This window comes from Biomphalaria glabrata, chromosome 3 (genome assembly GCF_947242115.1).
Source record: "Biomphalaria glabrata chromosome 3, xgBioGlab47.1, whole genome shotgun sequence".
NCBI classification, from domain to species: domain Eukaryota; kingdom Metazoa; phylum Mollusca; class Gastropoda; family Planorbidae; genus Biomphalaria; species Biomphalaria glabrata.
Window position 1 is genome coordinate 4,271,914 of NC_074713.1, and position 19,573 is coordinate 4,291,486.

At 34.4% G+C, this 19,573-nt stretch overlaps 1 protein-coding gene across 3 annotated transcripts; it reads left to right on the top strand.

The window, feature by feature from the left end:
- Positions 1 to 201: 201 nt before the first annotated feature.
- Positions 202 to 19,194, top strand: LOC106068658 (zinc transporter ZIP9-B-like). Of its 3 annotated transcripts, none has more exons than XM_056022977.1 (7): positions 202 to 340; positions 7,006 to 7,145; positions 11,144 to 11,249; positions 13,128 to 13,451; positions 14,825 to 14,910; positions 15,630 to 15,764; positions 16,941 to 19,194. In XM_056022977.1, exons 2-7 carry the CDS (start codon positions 7,050 to 7,052, stop codon positions 17,184 to 17,186), a joined length of 993 nt encoding a protein of 330 aa, XP_055878952.1. In that variant the 5' UTR covers positions 202 to 340; positions 7,006 to 7,049; the 3' UTR covers positions 17,187 to 19,194. The 3 variants fall into 3 exon arrangements, with proteins under 3 accessions (XP_055878952.1, XP_055878950.1, XP_055878951.1); XM_056022975.1 differs by lacking the exon at positions 202 to 340 and adding an exon at positions 386 to 672; XM_056022976.1 differs by lacking the exon at positions 202 to 340 and adding an exon at positions 4,385 to 5,078.
- Positions 19,195 to 19,573: the final 379 nt, after the last annotated feature.

Genomic DNA, 19,573 nt, shown 5'->3' on the forward strand with positions numbered 1-19,573 from the left:
AGTTTATAGATAAAAGGGTGGGAGAGAAGAGGAAAGTGGACATTTTTATTGATCATAGTCTCAACTTTTATCGTCCTTGACGACTAGACCTAGATCTATATAGTCTAATTTGACATTAGATCTAGCTAGTTTTTATCGCTTTCACAATATGTACCTGGCTATTTTCCCCCGGAAGTTGTTGTGTTTTTGTTTCCAACTAGATTTGTACTCTACAATAAATAGATCTAATATTCTATACTTTAGATAGTGTTGTTACAGTTAGATCTAGATCTACGTGTAGACTAGATCTAGAGTATTCTAGAGCCTAGATTCTATATTCTATAATATAATATAGATCTAGGTGACCTTTTAATGATATAAATAGGAAATTACCATAGATTGATTAGATTTATTAGATCTAGATGAGTAGATCTATACTATTTTTTATTTTTTTAAATACTATTTACTTACTTAGTTATTACTATTATTAAATAATTAGTTAATTTATAATAATTAATAATAACTTAAATTAAATAAGTTCAAGTTGAGAGAAAGTACTGAAGTTGAAGTGAAGTAGTGACTTAGACTTTTTTTTAAGACTCTTAATACAATAGATAGTAGTCTTCGTAGTAATTTAAATTTTGTATTTAACAATTTGGTAAAACTTTCCATCGGAGGCCCCTAGTTTTTCAGGTATAATTCTAGTTTCTAGTCATTCTAGATTTCTAGATCTATATTTTTTAAGGATCTATTTTTTATACTATTTAAAGTATTTAGTCATTTAGACTATATAGTATTACTAGATCTAATTATTATTATTACTATTAACTAAATAGAAAAATAGATCTACATGTAATACACATTATTGGTAATCATTCAACGGTTGGGTCCCTGGCCAGTGAGGTCAATAAGTTGGCAGCTGTCTATCAGTACGCTGACCTGCAGCGCGCGCCTCTCTTTCTCCTCTTGTTTAGCCAAAAAAAAAGTATGGTGTTCTGCACTGATAATTTATGTCAAAACTTTTTTTTAATTTATATTTATTAAATGTCGTTAAATTACTTGGGATTTAGTGTAGGCTGGGTGTTTCCTCAGGCTTTTTTTTAAAATATATAAATATATAGTCCCCGCATTTTAAGGGAGTTTTCGGTCTTGGCAATTTTCTCCAATACTGACATAAAAGGAAACATCTAGGTCTCAAAACTGTAACCGGAATATCCATGGGACAAGGTGGGGTTGGCCATTGGTCCATTCTCCGCCATCCATAGAGCTCTCCAAATGGAACTTTTCTGCAGTTGAAAGCTTAAAGTAGACTGTGCCCTGGGTATGCTCTGTGGAATCGTCATATTGTGGATCCAGGCCCCTTCACGATATCACATTCACCAGATCCAGAAAAAAAACACTTCATGATGGATTTATGTCTAGTATTAGAATGTAGTGAGACAAGGACCTCCGTCTGGTGTAGTGCAATCCAGACCTCCGTCAAAAAGCACCTAGAGGGGGGGAAGGTCCACTATTATTCACTTAGTGAAATGCAAGTGGAAAGGCAGTGGGGTTATTTATTTCTCTTGGTCATTTCCAAGCCCCAATACCCACACGGGGGAGTATCGCCACAGAGTGGAGGTTTGGAGTAGTTTTCCTTCTCCTAGATGGGTTGCGTTATTTAGGCTGACGTGCCCCATCAACACGAAGCTAAACTGGTTTTGAGGCGCCAGTGTTCCGCCTTTCATCCCTTCTCCTGTCAGTTTGTAAGAACAGGTTCCGCCGTATTTTTGAGAAAATCACACGTGAAGGCCAGGAGCTGGATTTGACTGTCAGAGGCATTAAGAGACGCAAGCCATGGGAGTATTTCTTGGAAAGTGGAAGCTTATCCCCACTTTCACCCCCGGCATTGACATTCCTTTGGAATCTTCTGCACCGGCTAGCAGGAAAGAAACAAATAACAAACCCCCAACCTATAAAAGGCACTGACGACATAATAACAGAAAACCTTAAAAAGGCTGAAACCTTCAATAAATATTTTGCCAGCATTAACAAGTCAAAGCCAAGAAAACAACTGGAACAGGCCTTCAGTAATATCTTAAAGAAAGAAGAAAAAGCTCCAACAGTCAACTGTCAGATCTTTGACACTCCCTTCACTCTACATGAGCTCAATACTGCCCTAAAAAGCCTCAAGTCAAGAAAATCCCCTGGACCCGATAAAATAACAAATGAAATGATTCGGGGACTAGGACCACAGGCCCAAAACTGTATACTTAACTTTATCAACCATACATGGAAAACTGGAGACATACCACAGGAATGGAGAACCGCAAACATAATACCCATTTTAAAGAAAAATAAACCACCTGGAGACCCAAAAAGTTATAAACCAATATCTCTAACATCCAACATTGGCAAAATGGCAGAAAAAATGATCAATAACCGACTTTATTGGTGGCTAGAAAGTACTTGCTCACTCCACAATGCACAAGCTGGCTTCAGGAAAGCAAGTAGAACAGAAGACCACCTCTTTCATTTTATCCAGGACACAGTAGAAGGGTTTCATGAAAACAAGCACACTACAGCAGTATTTATAGATTTGCAGCAAGCCTATGATAGAGTGTGGAGAAAAGGTCTATTTTTGAAGATGAAAAAAAAGGGCATCCATGGAAAAATGTACAGCTGGATCAAGGCATTCTTAAAAAACAGAACCATCCAAACCCGATTCGAAGGTGCCATCTCTAGTAAAAAAAGTTTGGAAGAAGGACTAATCTTCATGAATGACCTCACGGACCTCATTTCGGTCAATAAGGCACTTTATGCAGACGACCTTTTAATTTGGACTACAGAGAAATATCCAGTGCTGACTAGATCCAAACTAAATAGAGCCCTCACAACTATCTCCACATATTCAAAATTATGGAAAATGGAAATAAACAAAGAAAAGTCAGTTTATTCAATCTTTAGCCACAGCAACAAAACAGAAAAAAAAAACTACATCCTAAAAATAGACTCTCAGCCAATAAATAAAGAAGAAAATCCAACATATCTTGGTGTAAAACTAAACCAAAGACTGTCTCTAAAACACTTTATGGAAGATTTAAAAGAAAAGGCATTACAAAGATTAAACATAATAAAACATCTAGCAGGAACATCCTGGGGAGCTGAAAAGAAAACCTTAAGACAGTTATACACTGGATATGTCAGATCTGTTATGGATAACTGTCTCTCCATACAAATAGCTGCCAACAAAACCTATCAATCATCATTAGATACAATCTAAAACCAAGCCTTGCGGCTAATTAGTGGAGGTATGAGAACTACTCCCACAGCAGCCTGTGAAATAGACTCCAATATTGAACCTCTTAAGTTAAGGCGCAACAGAGCAGCATTAGAAGCTATTGAGAGATACAGAAGGTTGGAGGACGATCATCCAAATAAATTACTAACACAGAGAAATAGGAAAAACAACCAAAAAAAAGCAAAGGACTCTGATCCAACTTACTGACGAACTAGCCCTAAAACACCACCTACCCAATAACAGAGAACAAAATTTCCAGGTTTTCAAACATTACACCCGGACTAAACTACAAACAACCAACCATCAAAACACATTTACTAAATAACACCTTAACAAAAGAATCAAATCCACTGGAGCTCAAAGTAGGCACGCTTGAAACAATCGAAAGCTATCAAAAAACAGCTATCCATATTTATACAGACGGATCAGCTTTCAAAGCTTCCATCAATGCTGGTCTTGGTGCCTTCCTGGTCTTCCCAGACATGCCTACAGTCCCGCATTATGCGGAACCGTCCCGCAAAAGCATCAAAAAAGCTCACATGTTCCGCCGTTCCGCATTCACGATTTTTTGTTCCACCAAGTCTGAATTCCGACACAAAAAAAAAAAAATCGCCGATTTTTCATTATTTATTAATAATGCGAAATTAAAATACTTAACGCAAAATAAAATATATATAGGTCTGTGTTTATTGTTTACATTTCATCTTCTCCCGGACCCGGTGTGTCCTAAATTTACGAAGATAAGGTTGAGCTAGATCATAGTACTTAATTAGTAGATCTAGACATAGATCTAGTACTCTAGGTCTAGATACTAGATCTAGATCTATTCTTAGAATCTAGTAAGTGCTAATAAGCCAAATGTTCCATTCAAATCCCTTTCTTTTCCCGACAATGGCTCTACTAGTCTAGACTAGAATGACTAGATCTAGACGTCACTAATAGGTCTAGTTAGTAATAGCCTAGTAATAGTATAGGATAATTATGATAATACTCACAATTCAGGTGACTATTCTAACACTAACTCAACTGGTTTCTTAGGTTTCTAAGTAATCTAAGAAAAGGATTTTTAAAAAAATACGTTATTAAAGACCTAGATCTAGACCTAGATGTAATTAAATGTAATTAATTAACTTAGACTTAGACACACTGACACAGTATGGCTGCTAAGGCCTAAATAAGCTACAGTATAGATCTAAATCTACTATTCTACTTAGATCTAGTAGTATTATTTAAATTATTACTTAGTCTAAATTAATTATTAGTTTATTTTCTAGATCTAAAAGTAAAAGTAGGAATAGCACTAGATTTGAAGATGATACTAAATCATTAAACTAAATCTAGATCTATCTAGAAATAGACTTGGAAGGTGATAGATTAGATTCTAGATTTCTATGTATCATTATCATTATGTAATAAATTTAGTTCTCAATAAGTTGAATAAGTCTATAGATCTAGACATTAATATTTAGATCTAATCTAGATCTATAATATTATTTTTATAATCTGTGTTCTTAGACTTAGAGGACTTATTAGATGTAGGTCAAGACTAGTAAGTCAAATGTAGACTCTTAAATTATTTTAGATCTAGAACTAGAGACAACATCTAGAGTTATTAGAGTGATTAGAGTAGAGCCCTAGAAAAGGATAGATAATCAAGTAGATCTAGAATAATCTAGATCTAGTCAGTACTAGTAGTAACAAATAAAAATAGATATAGTAAAATTTGAGTCTAGGTCATTAGAATACATTTTAGTTAGAATTCATCATTTAGGAGTTAGAACTATTGATTTCAAACAAAGGACATAATTATGAATGAAAGGTTTTCTTACTTTTAATTATTAAAATATTTACATCTAATTTATAAGAAGCAAACTAGTATTGTTATTAAAGTAATATAATTGAAGTTTTATTTATAGTGCGTACTGTATGGCTAACAAACATAAACGCATTTATGTTCCACATTGGGGCCCAAAATTCCACATTTTCAACCTGAGTGTTCCACATTCTGGGTCTTGGGGGTAGGCATGTCTGTCTTCCCTAAAAATAAACACTTTGAGATAAGTGCACCCTGTGGTGATTACTGCTCAAACTTCCAAGCCGAAATTGAGGCAATTACCATAGCACTCCAGACAGTGGAAAACAAATTATATGAAGGAGTGCAACCTCCATCAAATATTGTTGTCTTTACAGACTCCCAATCTACTCTGCAAGCACTTAACAGCAGCACCTCAAACAGCCCAAGAGAGTTGACAACACTCATTGTGATAATCCACCAGATGATATCAAAATTAAATATCAATATTACACTACAGTGGATTCCTGGACACATTGGCATCATGGTAAATGAAAAGGCAGATAAGGTATCAAAGGCAGGTTCATCTATGGAACAACCAGTTAGACCTGTTAACTACCTCAACAATCACAAAGAGGAGTGGCTCAACCAATGGGCATCAGGAAACACAGGCAGAGCCATGTACAGAGAAATGACTACGCCTAACAAACTGGACAGTACTGGTATTAACTTCCTCCCCCGCAAAGAACAATCTACAATCTTCCAACTAAGAACAGGACACACACCACTATTAAATTACCACCTGAACAAAATAAACTCCACACAACTCCCCCTTTGCAGACACTGCGCCCACCCCTTTGAAACCGTAAACCATATCCTCTTTGAATGCCCCTCCCTAATCCACCTTAGGCAGACCCTACTTCCACTACAGCCCAACATAACCAACACCCTGTACGGCAGTGCTGAACAACTGAAGAAAACAGCACATTTTTTTTCCTTGGCACAGTCTGCAAAAGAGCTCACAGCTCAGCAGCAATAAAGCTGGCTAGAAGAAGAAGAATGTCAAAACTTTTTTTTATGTATATCTAAAGAAATAAAGAGGTTTTAAAGTGTTTTGTAGTGTTTTTTTTAAATTCTCAATGATAACAATAAAAAATGTTTTGTAAACCAGTAGATCAATGTAAAAAGCAATGGCTTGTCAATGAACCATTTCTCCTTTTCTAATGTTTTATTACTTCTATAGCCGCCATTCTGTCTAGCACTCAAAAGGGTGGGGGATATAGGTAGAGGAAGGCCCATTACAAGTGTTGACACAAGACTACATGACGGACATGAGTGTAAAAGAACGCATGAAGTAAAAATCTGTTGCCTGTAGTTTTAAGTGTGGGACCATTTAAATTCGGATTAGATCCGATCTCTAGCAATCAATTTCTTTTTTTTTTTTTTAATAATAGCTACAAAAGTTTTAATGTAAAAAAATTAAACATGCGGCGAGAATATAGATGTCTCTAAGAGTAGTTCAAAAAATGTATACACATTTCGAAATATGGTCAAAATAGAACACCATACTTTTTATAACCAGTCACTGACAAAAAAACAAAAAACACCCACACAATACTTTTCATGAAAAAAAAAAGCTAAAAACTAACATTAATTTGAAATACACAACAAACATTAGATATAGATCTATATAATAGACCTACATTATATTGTGTACCCAGATTATGATTATATGCACTAATACCATGTACCCGGTAGGAACCTAGATGACCTAGATCTAACTTTAACTAGACACCGTGAGGATAGACAGGATGCTGCCACTTGCGTAGCATTCTCCAAAGGGGACCCAACCGTCAAATGATTACCGACACATTTATTAGGCATTAGGACATTATTAGTATTACTTACACTATTAGTAGTATTAAATTTAGACTAATTTAGAGTATTACTTTAGAGATCTAGACTCTAGTACATCTATAATACAAGTCATTCGAAAAGATGGATGACATTTGGACAATGCTTGCACTGTCGTTGGCTATGCTTATTGGTTGCTACTTGGCAGGTGTAATTCCACTGACAATTTCTCTTTCAGAGGTAAATGTTTAAAATAGCTCTTAGACATTATTAATATTTATGATTATTCTAGATTAATTAGATATATTAATATTATTCTATACTCTTTCTAATGCTAGACTAGACTGTCACTGTAGACACTAAACTTTGACTAGTCTCTAACCATATGACTAAAAATGACTAATTAAGACTATCTGATTAGTCACTAAGTTTAAGGCAGTAGATCTATACATACGAGATCTATAAGTATGAGTGATATTAACTAGAGTTCTGGATCTTACTAGAGTAACAGTATTAGTACTGTTATAACCCTATTTTTGGTGTCGGAAAAGTAAATGAAAATGGACAAAGGCTCCTAGAGGTTTGCTCACTACACTCCCTCTGTGTCACTAATTCCTATTTCAAGACTAAACTGCAGCACAGAGTATCTTGGCAGCACCCTCGCTCCAAACACTGGCACCAACTAGACCAATCATGGTAAGACAAAAGTGCTTAAAATCTGTCAAGCTTACCAGGTCCTATCACAGTGCAGACTGTGACACAGATCACTCCTTGGTATGTTGTAAGATCAATCTTCTCCCCCAAAAAATCCACCATACCAAGCAGATTGGAAGACCCCAATCGGATGTAAGCAAGATGTGTTACCCTAATCTCCAGATACAGTTTGCGGAATCTTTTGAACGCGAGCATAAAAATATCTCTGGAAATACAGCAACAGAAAAATGTGAACACCTCAAGTCCACCATACAAAAGACTTCCCTGGAAATCTTTGGAAGAAAAATTATAAAACAAAATGATTGGTTCGACTCTAAAGCAGCTATTTTAGCACCTGTCATCATAGCAAAGAGAGATGCACTCGCTACTTACAAGGCAAAACCTACCCAACGCAACCTGTTAAATCTGAAAGAAGGTTGAGCCAATGCACAGCGGACAGCAAGGATCTGTGCCAATGAATACTGGGTAGAGCTCAGTGAGAATATTCAGCTCACAGCCCAAGTGGGCAACATAAGTTAAAATTCAGTTAAAAGTCATTCTGACCAGCCTCTTTGTGCATTGCTTAAGACCTTTTTTCAGTCGATATTGCGAAGGCTTACATAATCAACCTGACCAACATCATTGTTTCATTTCAAAGAGGATGGTCACACTCTTTAGTAAAGTAAAAAGTTAAGTTCCCCTTTCAAACCTTGCGATCTATAGGGCAGAGGATGTAAAGGTCATCTGTGTCCGTGGCCCATGGTTAATGAGAGTGTCCTGTGGCCAGCACAGCGACCAACCGCCTTTATTTTTCCCATCTAATGTCAGTGTAAACGTTATATGTACGTTGACCTAGTATTATAATATTAAACATGAGACTGGTTACTATTAATGTGTTGCGAATGTGGTAGAATGCTGGGTTCGTGCTTCCTGGAGTCACACTTGACATGTGACAAACATAGATACTACAGATTGACTTAAGTCCGTTGCAGCAGAAAAAATATAGAGTTTATTTGGTAACAATAATAATACTGCACTCCTTGTCGGTTACATAATCCAATAAGAAACAAAGTCACATCCGCATAACAGTGGTATCAAATATATCCAACATGTCAAATTCTCCAAAATAGACTTCAAGTAACATCTGCATCACAGCGGGTAACAGATACTTCAGTAATAATAGTACAGAATAATAACTACTAGAAATACATGTCTCAAGTGACCATTGGCTTTGACTGCCCAAAAGATACTTCTTAAATCAAAATTACTACTTGACTCTCTAAGTCACTACTGTCCGTACTGGACCAAAAGATACTACTTGACTGCCTTGTCCAAAGGATACCACTTGACTGACTGAACTAAAAGTCAATTTAGTCATTTTACTTCCTGTTTATATATCAGGAGTTTCACGTGTCTTTTCACCCTCTTAATCCGAGGTGAACATTTAACAGGCAATGTCAACTGAGACTGTGACAGTCAGGCACCCATTAGAGCTGGGTGGACTTAGAGGCGCTCAAAGATCCTGAATGTAAAAATCCTAGTCTTCATCAGGATTAGAACCTGGGACCTCAGTTTAGAAGCCAAGTTCTTTACTGCTCAGCCACCATGCCTCTACATTCTCTTGTTGGTAGTAAATTTTGCATGTGGTTTTCTTTTTTCTCCCACTCACCACAACTTGCTTACAACTTGACTAGCGCTATTGGCTAGATGTGGCTAATGTGCTCTTCTGATACAATATGATAGTAATGTTTTCATGTTGTTTTCTTTTGTTCACCCTTTTGCCACACAATGAAGAAACTGACATAAATAAGCAACAGGCAGCAACTAATTTTATTAAGGAATTACAAGTCTTTGTATATAGATTTTAAATTTATGTTTCTAATACATTACGTTCACACATTCAAATATCAACAACCAGACAGACAGTCTTAACAAACTATGCTATCAACAACTTCATATAAAAAGAAAATCTGATTACAGACCAACAGAGCTCAAGGAAATAGTGAACTGTTTTCTATATACCAATTACCCTAGCAATCAGTGGATCAGAGTTTACACGGATGGCTCATCCCATAAAGCCACATCAAAAGGAGGAGCTGGAATACTTATCGAATGGCCAGATGGAGGAAAACTAGAAAAATCCATTGCAACTGGAGAGCTCTCTGACAGTCACAGAGCAGAAAGGGAAGCACTAGCTGCTACCATGCTAGCAAATCATCCAAGTTCCCCTCACAGTCAGATTGTCTTTCTAACAGACACGAAAACAACCCTCCAAAGCTTGCAAAACTCTGATTCCCCTTATATTAAAAACCTCAGAACAGTACTTACAAAGCTCAACAACAACAGCAAAAAAACTGTTATTCAATGGATACCAGCTCACATACAACTAGCAGGAAATGAGAAGGCTGACACACTCGCCAAGAGTGGGAGAACAAACTCACAAGTAAACTCTGCACTCTATCCAGAAGAAATGAAGAAATTAATTGTAGATAAAATAAATGAGAAGTGGACGAGCTCCCATCCAAATTACAAGAAAGATGACGCTTACTATAAGCTATCCCGACAAGACCAACGTCTATTCTTTCAACTCAGGACCGGACACAACAGAATGCGACAACACATGTTCCGGAAGCTCAAAATTGGAACCAGTGAAATCTGCCCATGTGGAGTATCACCAGAAAATGCTGACCACGTCCTCCAAAACTGCTCTCTCTACCAAGAGGCCCGTATAAGACATTGGCCCCAAATCACCCCAATAGAAAGAAAACTATATGGAGAGCTCCCTGATTTGGAAACCACTGTGCAGTTCATCTCATGTATTGGTCTAGTCATATGAACACTCCAACATAACAATGAGAATGATGGAGGAGAAGAAGAAAAACAACTTCATTAGTGCGTCATCAATGACCCCTCCTACAAGTTACTAAGGTCAGACACAGACCCATTTGTCTGTCATCAATACTGTTACACTATAATTTATAGCGGTAAAGCTTCCGAACCGGGGCACATGATTGTTACTTTGCTAAAGAGTGTTGGTCATCAGCTGTAGTCTATCAAGTGGCACTTACTGATCTCCCCCTCTTCCAGAAATCCTGTCATTATATTCTGAAAAATACAAATCTCACACCCTCCTTTGACAATTACTTAATTATATAAAGACTTTTGACATTTTTTTTTTCTTCTGTTGATTGAAATTGTCTTAAACTCTATTTTTTTTTTTTTGCTTATTAAATCTGTTCTGGTAACAAGAAGTAAATTCTCCTGGAACATAAACCCTCCGCACCTCATCTGCATTTAATGAATGAAACTTAAAACCAGAACTGTGTCTTCTTATGGAAATGATTAGGGTAGCAAACATGAATCAATAATAGTAATAGCTATGAAAAGATTATAATTCTGCAGGTGTCAGTTTAGAACTTTAGATGATCAGAAGTTTCTTACAATGCTTTTATTTTGTTTATTTTTTTTTTATATACTTAGATACCACCAAAGTTCATTTCTTAAAGTAATTTTTAAGAAAATATGTAATTTGTTTGTTTCCTCAGGAGAAACTAAAGCTGGTAACAGTTTTAGGTGCTGGTTTACTGGTAGGCACGGCTCTGGCTGTTATTATACCTGAGGGTGTTCATGCTATGTACTCAAGCTTAGAGGGTAATTGCAATCACTCAACTGTTATTAGCACACTATTGAATATATATGCTAGATTCACTAACACATTAGTATGTATACAGGTCTTTTGGGGGAGGGGACTATGAACTAGTAAATGTGGTATTTACATTTGAAAGAATGGTAGTTTTTGTAAATCACCTAGTTGCATTGAATGTTAGCTTTTCAAGCCATTATGTCCAAATATATTTTTGTGATAAAAAAAAACAACTAGCTTTTTATGGTTATAAAATTGTTTCAATCTGTTTTAGATTCAAATTTTTTTTTTTCATATTTTTTTTAAACAAGCACTGGTAATAATTGAAGCCATGCTAAGTGGCTCTCGTGTTGTCCCATATTTTCCATCAAACAATGAACGGATCTTCCAATTGTTTTTTTATTTTTACAAAGCTTATATCAATTTACTCTGCCACTGGCCAAAAGTTTGTACACATTATTTCTCCAACACCCTATCTCAGATCAAGATGAAATTTTACACAATTATTTCTTTTAGTTGACAACACAAGAATCAGTTTAAAAATTAACCAATCAGTTAATTAACTATTGATAATAAATTACTTTGTTTGGTATCTCAAACAAAGGAAAGAAATAGTACTTGACCAAAGTTGTGGTATAAGCTCAATAAGTCCCCTTTTATTAGGCTGCTGTCTCAGGATTAGTGAACACAAACATGCAATAGAAACAACAGATAACTATAAAATCTGCCATTTTAATAGACTTTGCTTTGTTTTTTTTAAATGTATTTTTTTTTTAAATTTTGTTTATCTCTAGAAGACGCGACAAATCTAGAAACTTAAAATATAATTAAACTTTTTCTTTTTAGTCATCACCCCTAGATAGAGGTAGAATTAACTACACACACAGAAGTTCCCTTTGGAATGAATGGTTATTCTATCAATATTACCAAGAAACAGATTTAAACCATGAGAGAATACTTTTGCGTGCATAAGTTTTATGACATTCAGAAGGAAAAGTGCTGTTGAGGCTTTTTTGTACTCTATGATGAAGTGTAACTGTTATAGAAAGTTCTGAAGAAGTTCTATTTGGGGCTTTCTTTCATATTTTCCGTTCTTGACATCACCATTCAATAAGGAAAATATTAAGTGTCCCAATAGTTCTATCCAGCAGCAAGATTGAGATGTTGATTGTTTGGAATGTTTGGAAAAGATCAGTGACAGAATTCTGTAGTCACGTGAGGAAAGAGCATAATGAACTTGGTGCTTAGGTGATTTATGCTCTGCTGCTAAAAGTTTTTATTTAATGGCTTTTATTATTATTTTTGAAAAACCTTGAGATTGCAGTACATGTTTATTATTATTATTTTTAAATAGCCTTGTGATTACAGTACATGTTTACTATTAGCGCTAAATAAATTGAGTTATTATTTGTAGTTGTTTTGTTTTTTATCTAATCCTCACCAATCAACTAAGTTTTTGTTTAAATTTAGTGTTTATTTTAGCAATAATATTTTGCATTTATCTTTTATTATTTCCATGTCTATTGATAGCCAGGAAGATAAATTTTGTAACCTTAATTGTTCTTGGTCAGAAAAAACAAATAGTTTATGTTTTTACACTGCAGTGAGTTAAAAATTATTACACACATTAACTATTGTTAACTACTAAAATAAAAAAAAACAGTAGTCAAATAACAATAAAATAACTAATTTAATAGAAGATGAGCCATTTGATATCAATGTATTTTTCATTTAGAAAATGTTTTCACCAAAGTGCTAATATGCACATTTTTTAACTATGCAAATGGCTGCCAACTTTAAACTCCATGAATAGAAAAAAAAGTAAACATTTTTTAGACTATCAACGCTGATTATTGTTTGTTATTTTTTAATATATTTTTATATAGGAGCCCATGAGCATGTTCATGAACATGCAAGGGAAGTTAACTCTAATCAGGCTCTCAACATTCCTGAAGAGAAAGACATTCACAAAGAGAAACCAGTACATGAAGACGCAGCACCTGCTCCTGAACATTCCCACGAAAACAAGCTGGAGGCGCACTCTGTTATTGGCATTACCCTGGTCTCTGGGTTTATCTTCATGCTGCTCGTGGATCAGATTGGCGGAAACATGCATGCACATTCTAGCCCTTCTGAGGTGGAGGCAGCTGGCCATGGAGTGAACAGAAATAAAATTACAGCAACACTCGGCCTTGTTGTTCACGCTGCAGGTAGGCACACTAGATCTATAATCATTACAAAAGCATTTTAGTCATCTCTCCTTGGCATTTTACGTCTCGAGCGACGATCTTTTCCCTTTGCAACTTCTTGTGTGACTAAAGAGGCCAATCCACAGCTGCGTTCGTAGGTTGGGCATATATAATCACCAGGCGCCGTTGCATTTTCACCTTACTTTCTGCTTCTGTTGTGTATGACATCTGCAATCCGTGACCCTTCCTCTCTCTCCATGTGGATCTGTCATCACTAACATTATGTAGTAGAGCTTTTAAGTTTTGCTTACCAACTTCAGAAACTAATATTATTTAAATACAGTTATCAATTTAGCTTTTGTGATAATAGATTTTGTTACTTTTTACCTTAATGTCCACATCATAAAATAAAAAACAAATTGGGTGTATGTAGCAGCAGAAGTTACAATTTTGAATTTAATTTTCTTTAAGAAATGTTTTACTGCCATATTTAGCTCTTTGTTCCTAATGTAGGTCACAGGTAGCCAGTAGCACTGCAGTGACCAACTGTTGTTGACTATTTCTAATCTTTTGTTGTTAGAATCACGAAAGCAAACATTTATATATATATATTATATATTATATTCTTCATATATTTATAGTCTCTATAACTTAACTTAAACTCTATTGGTTCCTGATCTTTGTTATTTTAGCTGATGGTACTAAAGTATTCATTATTTTACTTAAAAAAAAAAAAAAGCAGAAAAAAAGAAAGGCGTAAAATTTTAGCCATCACACTTAAACATGGTATCAGTACAGTTTAGGGTGTATGCTCATAGAAATAATCAAAAAAGGGTCAAATGTCATTGAAATGAACAATATTATGAAAGCAGCATAGATTTGAATTCTGTTTTATTATGGGATTGAGAAAAAGAGGATAGTTCTGGTCATGTGTCTTGTCACGGTAACCATTTGGAAATATAATGCTTCAGAAAGGGACATAACTTTCATGTTAGCACTCATGTTTTTTAACTCCTTCTCTTCTAACTGAGATACCAATGTTGATTTGACTCCATTAAATTAAATTAATTTTTGGTTTTGTAAACTTTAATTTGTGTTATATAAAAAGAGCAAGCATTTTTCTATAATTATATACCTAATATAACATTTTAAGGTTACATACAAAAAAGTTTTTGAAGTTTAATAATAACAGGGTAGTGAAACACAAATGAGCAAAGTAGGCAATTCAATTGGAAAGTAGAAAATAATTATGGAGAGAAAGAATTAAAATAAAAACTTTTTATGTGTCATTTACATTACAAAAAATGTTTTGATGATATAAAAAATATGAAAAGCTGATTTTCAACGTGATTGTCTAAATGAATTGTGATTTAATTTTTTTTTTTCTTGGACAGCTGATGGTATTGCATTAGGAGCTGCCATTACTCTTTCACAAACTCACATCACGATGATTGTTTTTGTTGCTATCATGTTGCATAAAGTAAGTGATTGACAACTTGTGTTTCTTTGTTTTTTAATTTATTGTTCTATCTTAACTGACCATAAAATATACAGGCAGCATGGAACAATGACGTACAGTTTGAAAGTCCACTGCCATCACCATGTATAGTGACACCTATGTTTGTTAACACTTCTACCTTATGGTGCATAATAATGCCTTACCGAACATTAAACAGCAGATACTTGTTAAATGCTTAAAATAAATGATTGCTTTCTGAACCAAGGGCTCTCTGGTTTGAATCTCTGTGAAGGCTGGGAATTTGAATTTCAAAATTTTTAGAGTGTTCCATTAGTCCACCCATCTCTAATTGGTACCTGTCATTTTTAGTAGGATAAAATAAAAGTGGTTGGTTGTTGTGCTGGCCATAGAAACAGATGACCATTACATCATCTGTTCTATAGAATGCAAAGTCTGATAGGGGTTCTTTATTTTACTCTTTTATGTGCATCATACTCATGTTAAATCCTGCATTTCAAACTCTACGAATTTGAGCCTTGAGCCATCTCTAGCCAGGGGTTTTATACTACGCAGCCACCTTGACCTTTTGTCTCTTCCCTTTTATCACCAATATTTCAACACAAAAGAGTTTTGTATTTTAAGCAAGAACAATACAATGACTATAACAAGTTAAAGAAGACTAAGATATAATTGAGTTAAATTAATATATTTTTTTGTCAACCACATTTCTTTATTTTCAGGCACCTGCAGCTTTTGGTCTTGTTTCCTTTCTGTTACATGAAGGGTTAGATCGGTTGAGGATAAGAAAACATTTAGCAATCTTTTCAGCTGCTGCTCCACTCTTAACAATAGTCACTTATCTGGTTCTTAGTCTGGTCAGTATATTATTTGTCCTAGAACTTACCAATTGTATCACTTTCTCTTTAAGCCAGTGCATAAGAATTCTTTCGGCTATAAACTGTTGTCCTTGTGAATTGTTTACTGGATTGTCATTTTTACTGTTGCCAAAATATAAATATAAAGTTAATTTTTTTTTTTCTTTTGGGATTATCATTTATGTAGCAATGAATGCTTTATGCGTGGCTAACATCTGTTGTTTTTTTTTCATCTGATAACGTTTAAGCCCTGATGACGACGCCTCTGATCTTTTCAGCATCAGCATAACTTAAAAGTTTACAATTATCTCATGTCGTTTTAATTCATTTTTTTTTGTTTAATTGAGCTCATTGTGGGGGAAAATGTTCACTGTGATAATTTAATATTTCTCAATCTCTGTGTGATCGAACCTATTGATATTTAGTATTAAACATTTTTTAAATGTTTGGACAGAGTGACAATTTATTGAGCTTAAACTGATTGGAAAAATTAGATGCTCCCATGATAAATGGTTCAAAGATTTTTTTCACTGGGTTTTTTTTTTGTTAAATAATAATTTTTTTGTTGTGAACCATTCATCAGTTGTGAAACCAGTTTTACTATGATGTAAAAGATTGACATAAAATTCTCTCTTGCATACAAATTATTTATAATTGAACAAAAGAGAAAAATGAATAAACATTCGATGGGTTGCTTAAGCATGCAATGTTTTGCCTCTACTAGCCAGAAGGAAAACTGAAAACAGACACAATTTAAACCAATCCTGAACTATCCAACTAACATCTTAGATTTGATTTTTATAAATGTCTTCTGTTTTATTCCAGTTCATATTTCTACTTTTGGTTGTCTTGGTTTTTTTTTAATACAAATGATAGGAAGATGGTATAGAGGTTAAGTACGCTGGCATTTGGCTTGGCTTGACTACCTATGAAGGGGGCTCGAGATTCAACACCTGATTCAAGCAGACTTGTGTTTACTGAGCGCTAAAAGTCAGCGCGGAAAACCTCCCAGATACCCCCCACCCCATTGGTCCGCAAATGAGATTGGGCCATAGCGCTCTGAGCATGCTGTAAGCATGAAAGTAGTGCATTCTAAAAGCTATAATTAATTAATTAATTCTGATCCAAATTTTGCTTTAAAATTTATTTATCTTTGTTGCTTTGTTTTTTTTTCAGCAAAGTAAAGAAAATTTGGCAGACATACAAACAACAGGCATTGCTATGTTGTTCAGTGCGGGTACATTTCTTTATGTCGCCACAGTACATGTGTTGCCTGAAATATCCGTCAGCCAAACTCAGCACAAGTCAGCAGACGGCACTGTCATCATCAGAGAACAGAAGGGGTTTAAAATGACAGAATTGATAGCTTTAGTCCTTGGATCTGTTATACCTGTTGTTTTAGCACTGGGTCATAAACACTAACCTATTTATTGATTCCTGTTGTTTGTAGATATTTCTTTTTTGTTTTAACCCACATCATTACAACGTATGCCTAGTGAGTGTTTGAAATGGAAAAATAGTTTAAATGGAGATGGTGTTTTTTTGTTACCCTCTGTAAACTATGCGGATGAAGACTGTGACAGCAGTGTCTAGAAAATTTCTTGGGTGTATGTAGACTGTGGCAGCAGTGTTTAGGATGTTACAGTGTCAGTACATTTCTTGGGTGTATGAAGGCTGTGACAGGCATTTTTTGGGTCTTTTTTTTTTTTTTTTTTTTTTTGGTGGTGTCTGTCACAGCTAAGGGGTCACAAAATGTAGGATGACTATTAGCCGTTTTCTTGAATGTCTGGGTTGTTGTTTTTTTCCCCCTTTTCTTTTAAAATACATTTTAGCAAAAAATAAGAATAGTCTATTAAATAGCAATTTATTTCAGCATCAACCTCATCAAAAGCTAATGAGGTTTAATACAGTTAATTAGTTAAATGTCATTGGTGGTTTATTTAGTTTGTGTATGTGTGTGTGAGAGAGGGGGTGTGGGGTTGGTTGTTATTTGTTGCAATAAGATGATGTACAACTAAACATGCCAAAATGAATCAATGTTCATAGTCCTGACTACACTTCCACAGTTCTAGTAATGAAAATACTGTTTTGGATTTGGGAAGTTGATGGTAGGACATACATGTTTCAAATGTCATTCATTGAAAGTATTATAATTGTTGATAAATTCATTTTTTTTTTTAAAACTTCCAGTAGTCTTTGGGTGTATGTGTGTGTTTGTAGATTGTTGTTTTATTTAGTGTGTATAGAAACATTTCTTTTCAATAATATAATTAGAATGAGCTGTTATACACTTTTTAAAGAACATACTTTTTGAATTGTCATGAGTTATTTTGATTTACATCCAATGCAGAACATTTTAAAATATTTGCTAAAAGCAGTCAACTTGTCAAAATCTGGAACACCTGAAGACACCAGTTTTGACACATTTGGAAGACATACATTTTCTCTTCAATGTAATCTACATGTTAAAGAAAATTACTAAGTCCCAACACTATATTTACAATAGTATCACTTCCAGCTGTTAACTATTGAAAGAGATTAGATCTGTTGTGCCTTTCCATGTTCAAACATGACCTTGTTATCACATTTTCTCATCAATCCTTTGTTTGTTTTCATGTCTCTTTCAAGTTTTTTGGTATATCTTCAAGATCATTACAAAACAAAATTGATGATTTTCTTTTGTGATGCCAGCTGGCTGCTTATTGTTTCCTAAGTTTAAACAAAAATTAATGACAATGTAGCTGGGGGCATTTAGAGTAAATGATAATTTCAAAAGGAATAGTCTTTGATCTCAGCTTTGGTTGATATTAATTTAAATTTCATGTCAACGTATTTACATATTTTGTATTGACTTATTTCAATTGCACATTGTAGGGACATGTTATAAATAAAAATTTTACTAATTGGCTTACCTCACAAAACCCACCCACTCCCCCCTTTTTTTTTTGTTAACAAAATAATTTGTGATTTATTTATAGCTTTTTAAAAATATAATGAGGCCTACATTTTAGACAGTGTTACTGCACAAGCTCATTCTGCTTGTGTGTTATGTTTTTCAGTTGTTTTAATTGGCCCTTACATTTCTATATGGGGCACTATGTTATACTAGATAACTTACAGTTAGTCAATATCACTGATAACCATTGTGAGAAACAGATTTACAGAGTTTTGAAATATGGCCTGGACCTGAGCTATCCAAAATGTAAAGATGTGGACCTTGTATTAAAACTCATAACAATTCCATGAAATGATTTACGAGTTTTAGAAGTTAAACAATGCTTAGCATATAAAATTATCTTAAACTAAACAGTTTTACTCAAAGGTTGGAAAAAAAATATTTTGGTTCTTTGTAATATAATACATATTTATTTCAATTGTAAATAATTATTTTGGTGACAGTGATAACATTAAAAGATATTTTACAAATGTTGCCTATTGTTTTGTTGTCTTTTTTAATATTTAACTAATTAATATACTTAAAATTTAAAAAGAAATTGATGACCCAGTTTTGTTCAGTCATTAGTTGATATAAGTTGATTTCACCAGTGTGAGCACAATAGCATGTATTATTCAATGCATAAATAAATGGATCAGACAACTCAAAACAAAATTGATCATCAGTTGTGGATGAGGACAAATTTGACCTTATTAAGCCAGTTTCAACAAAGATTTTGTTACCTAAGTGAAATTTTCAACATTCTGAAGTAATATTAATAAGGCCTGTATGTTATGTGGCTACAAAGTCCCACATCCAGGATAAACATTAACCCAGTCAATTTAGTAACTGAAGAACAAATTAAAAAGACTAC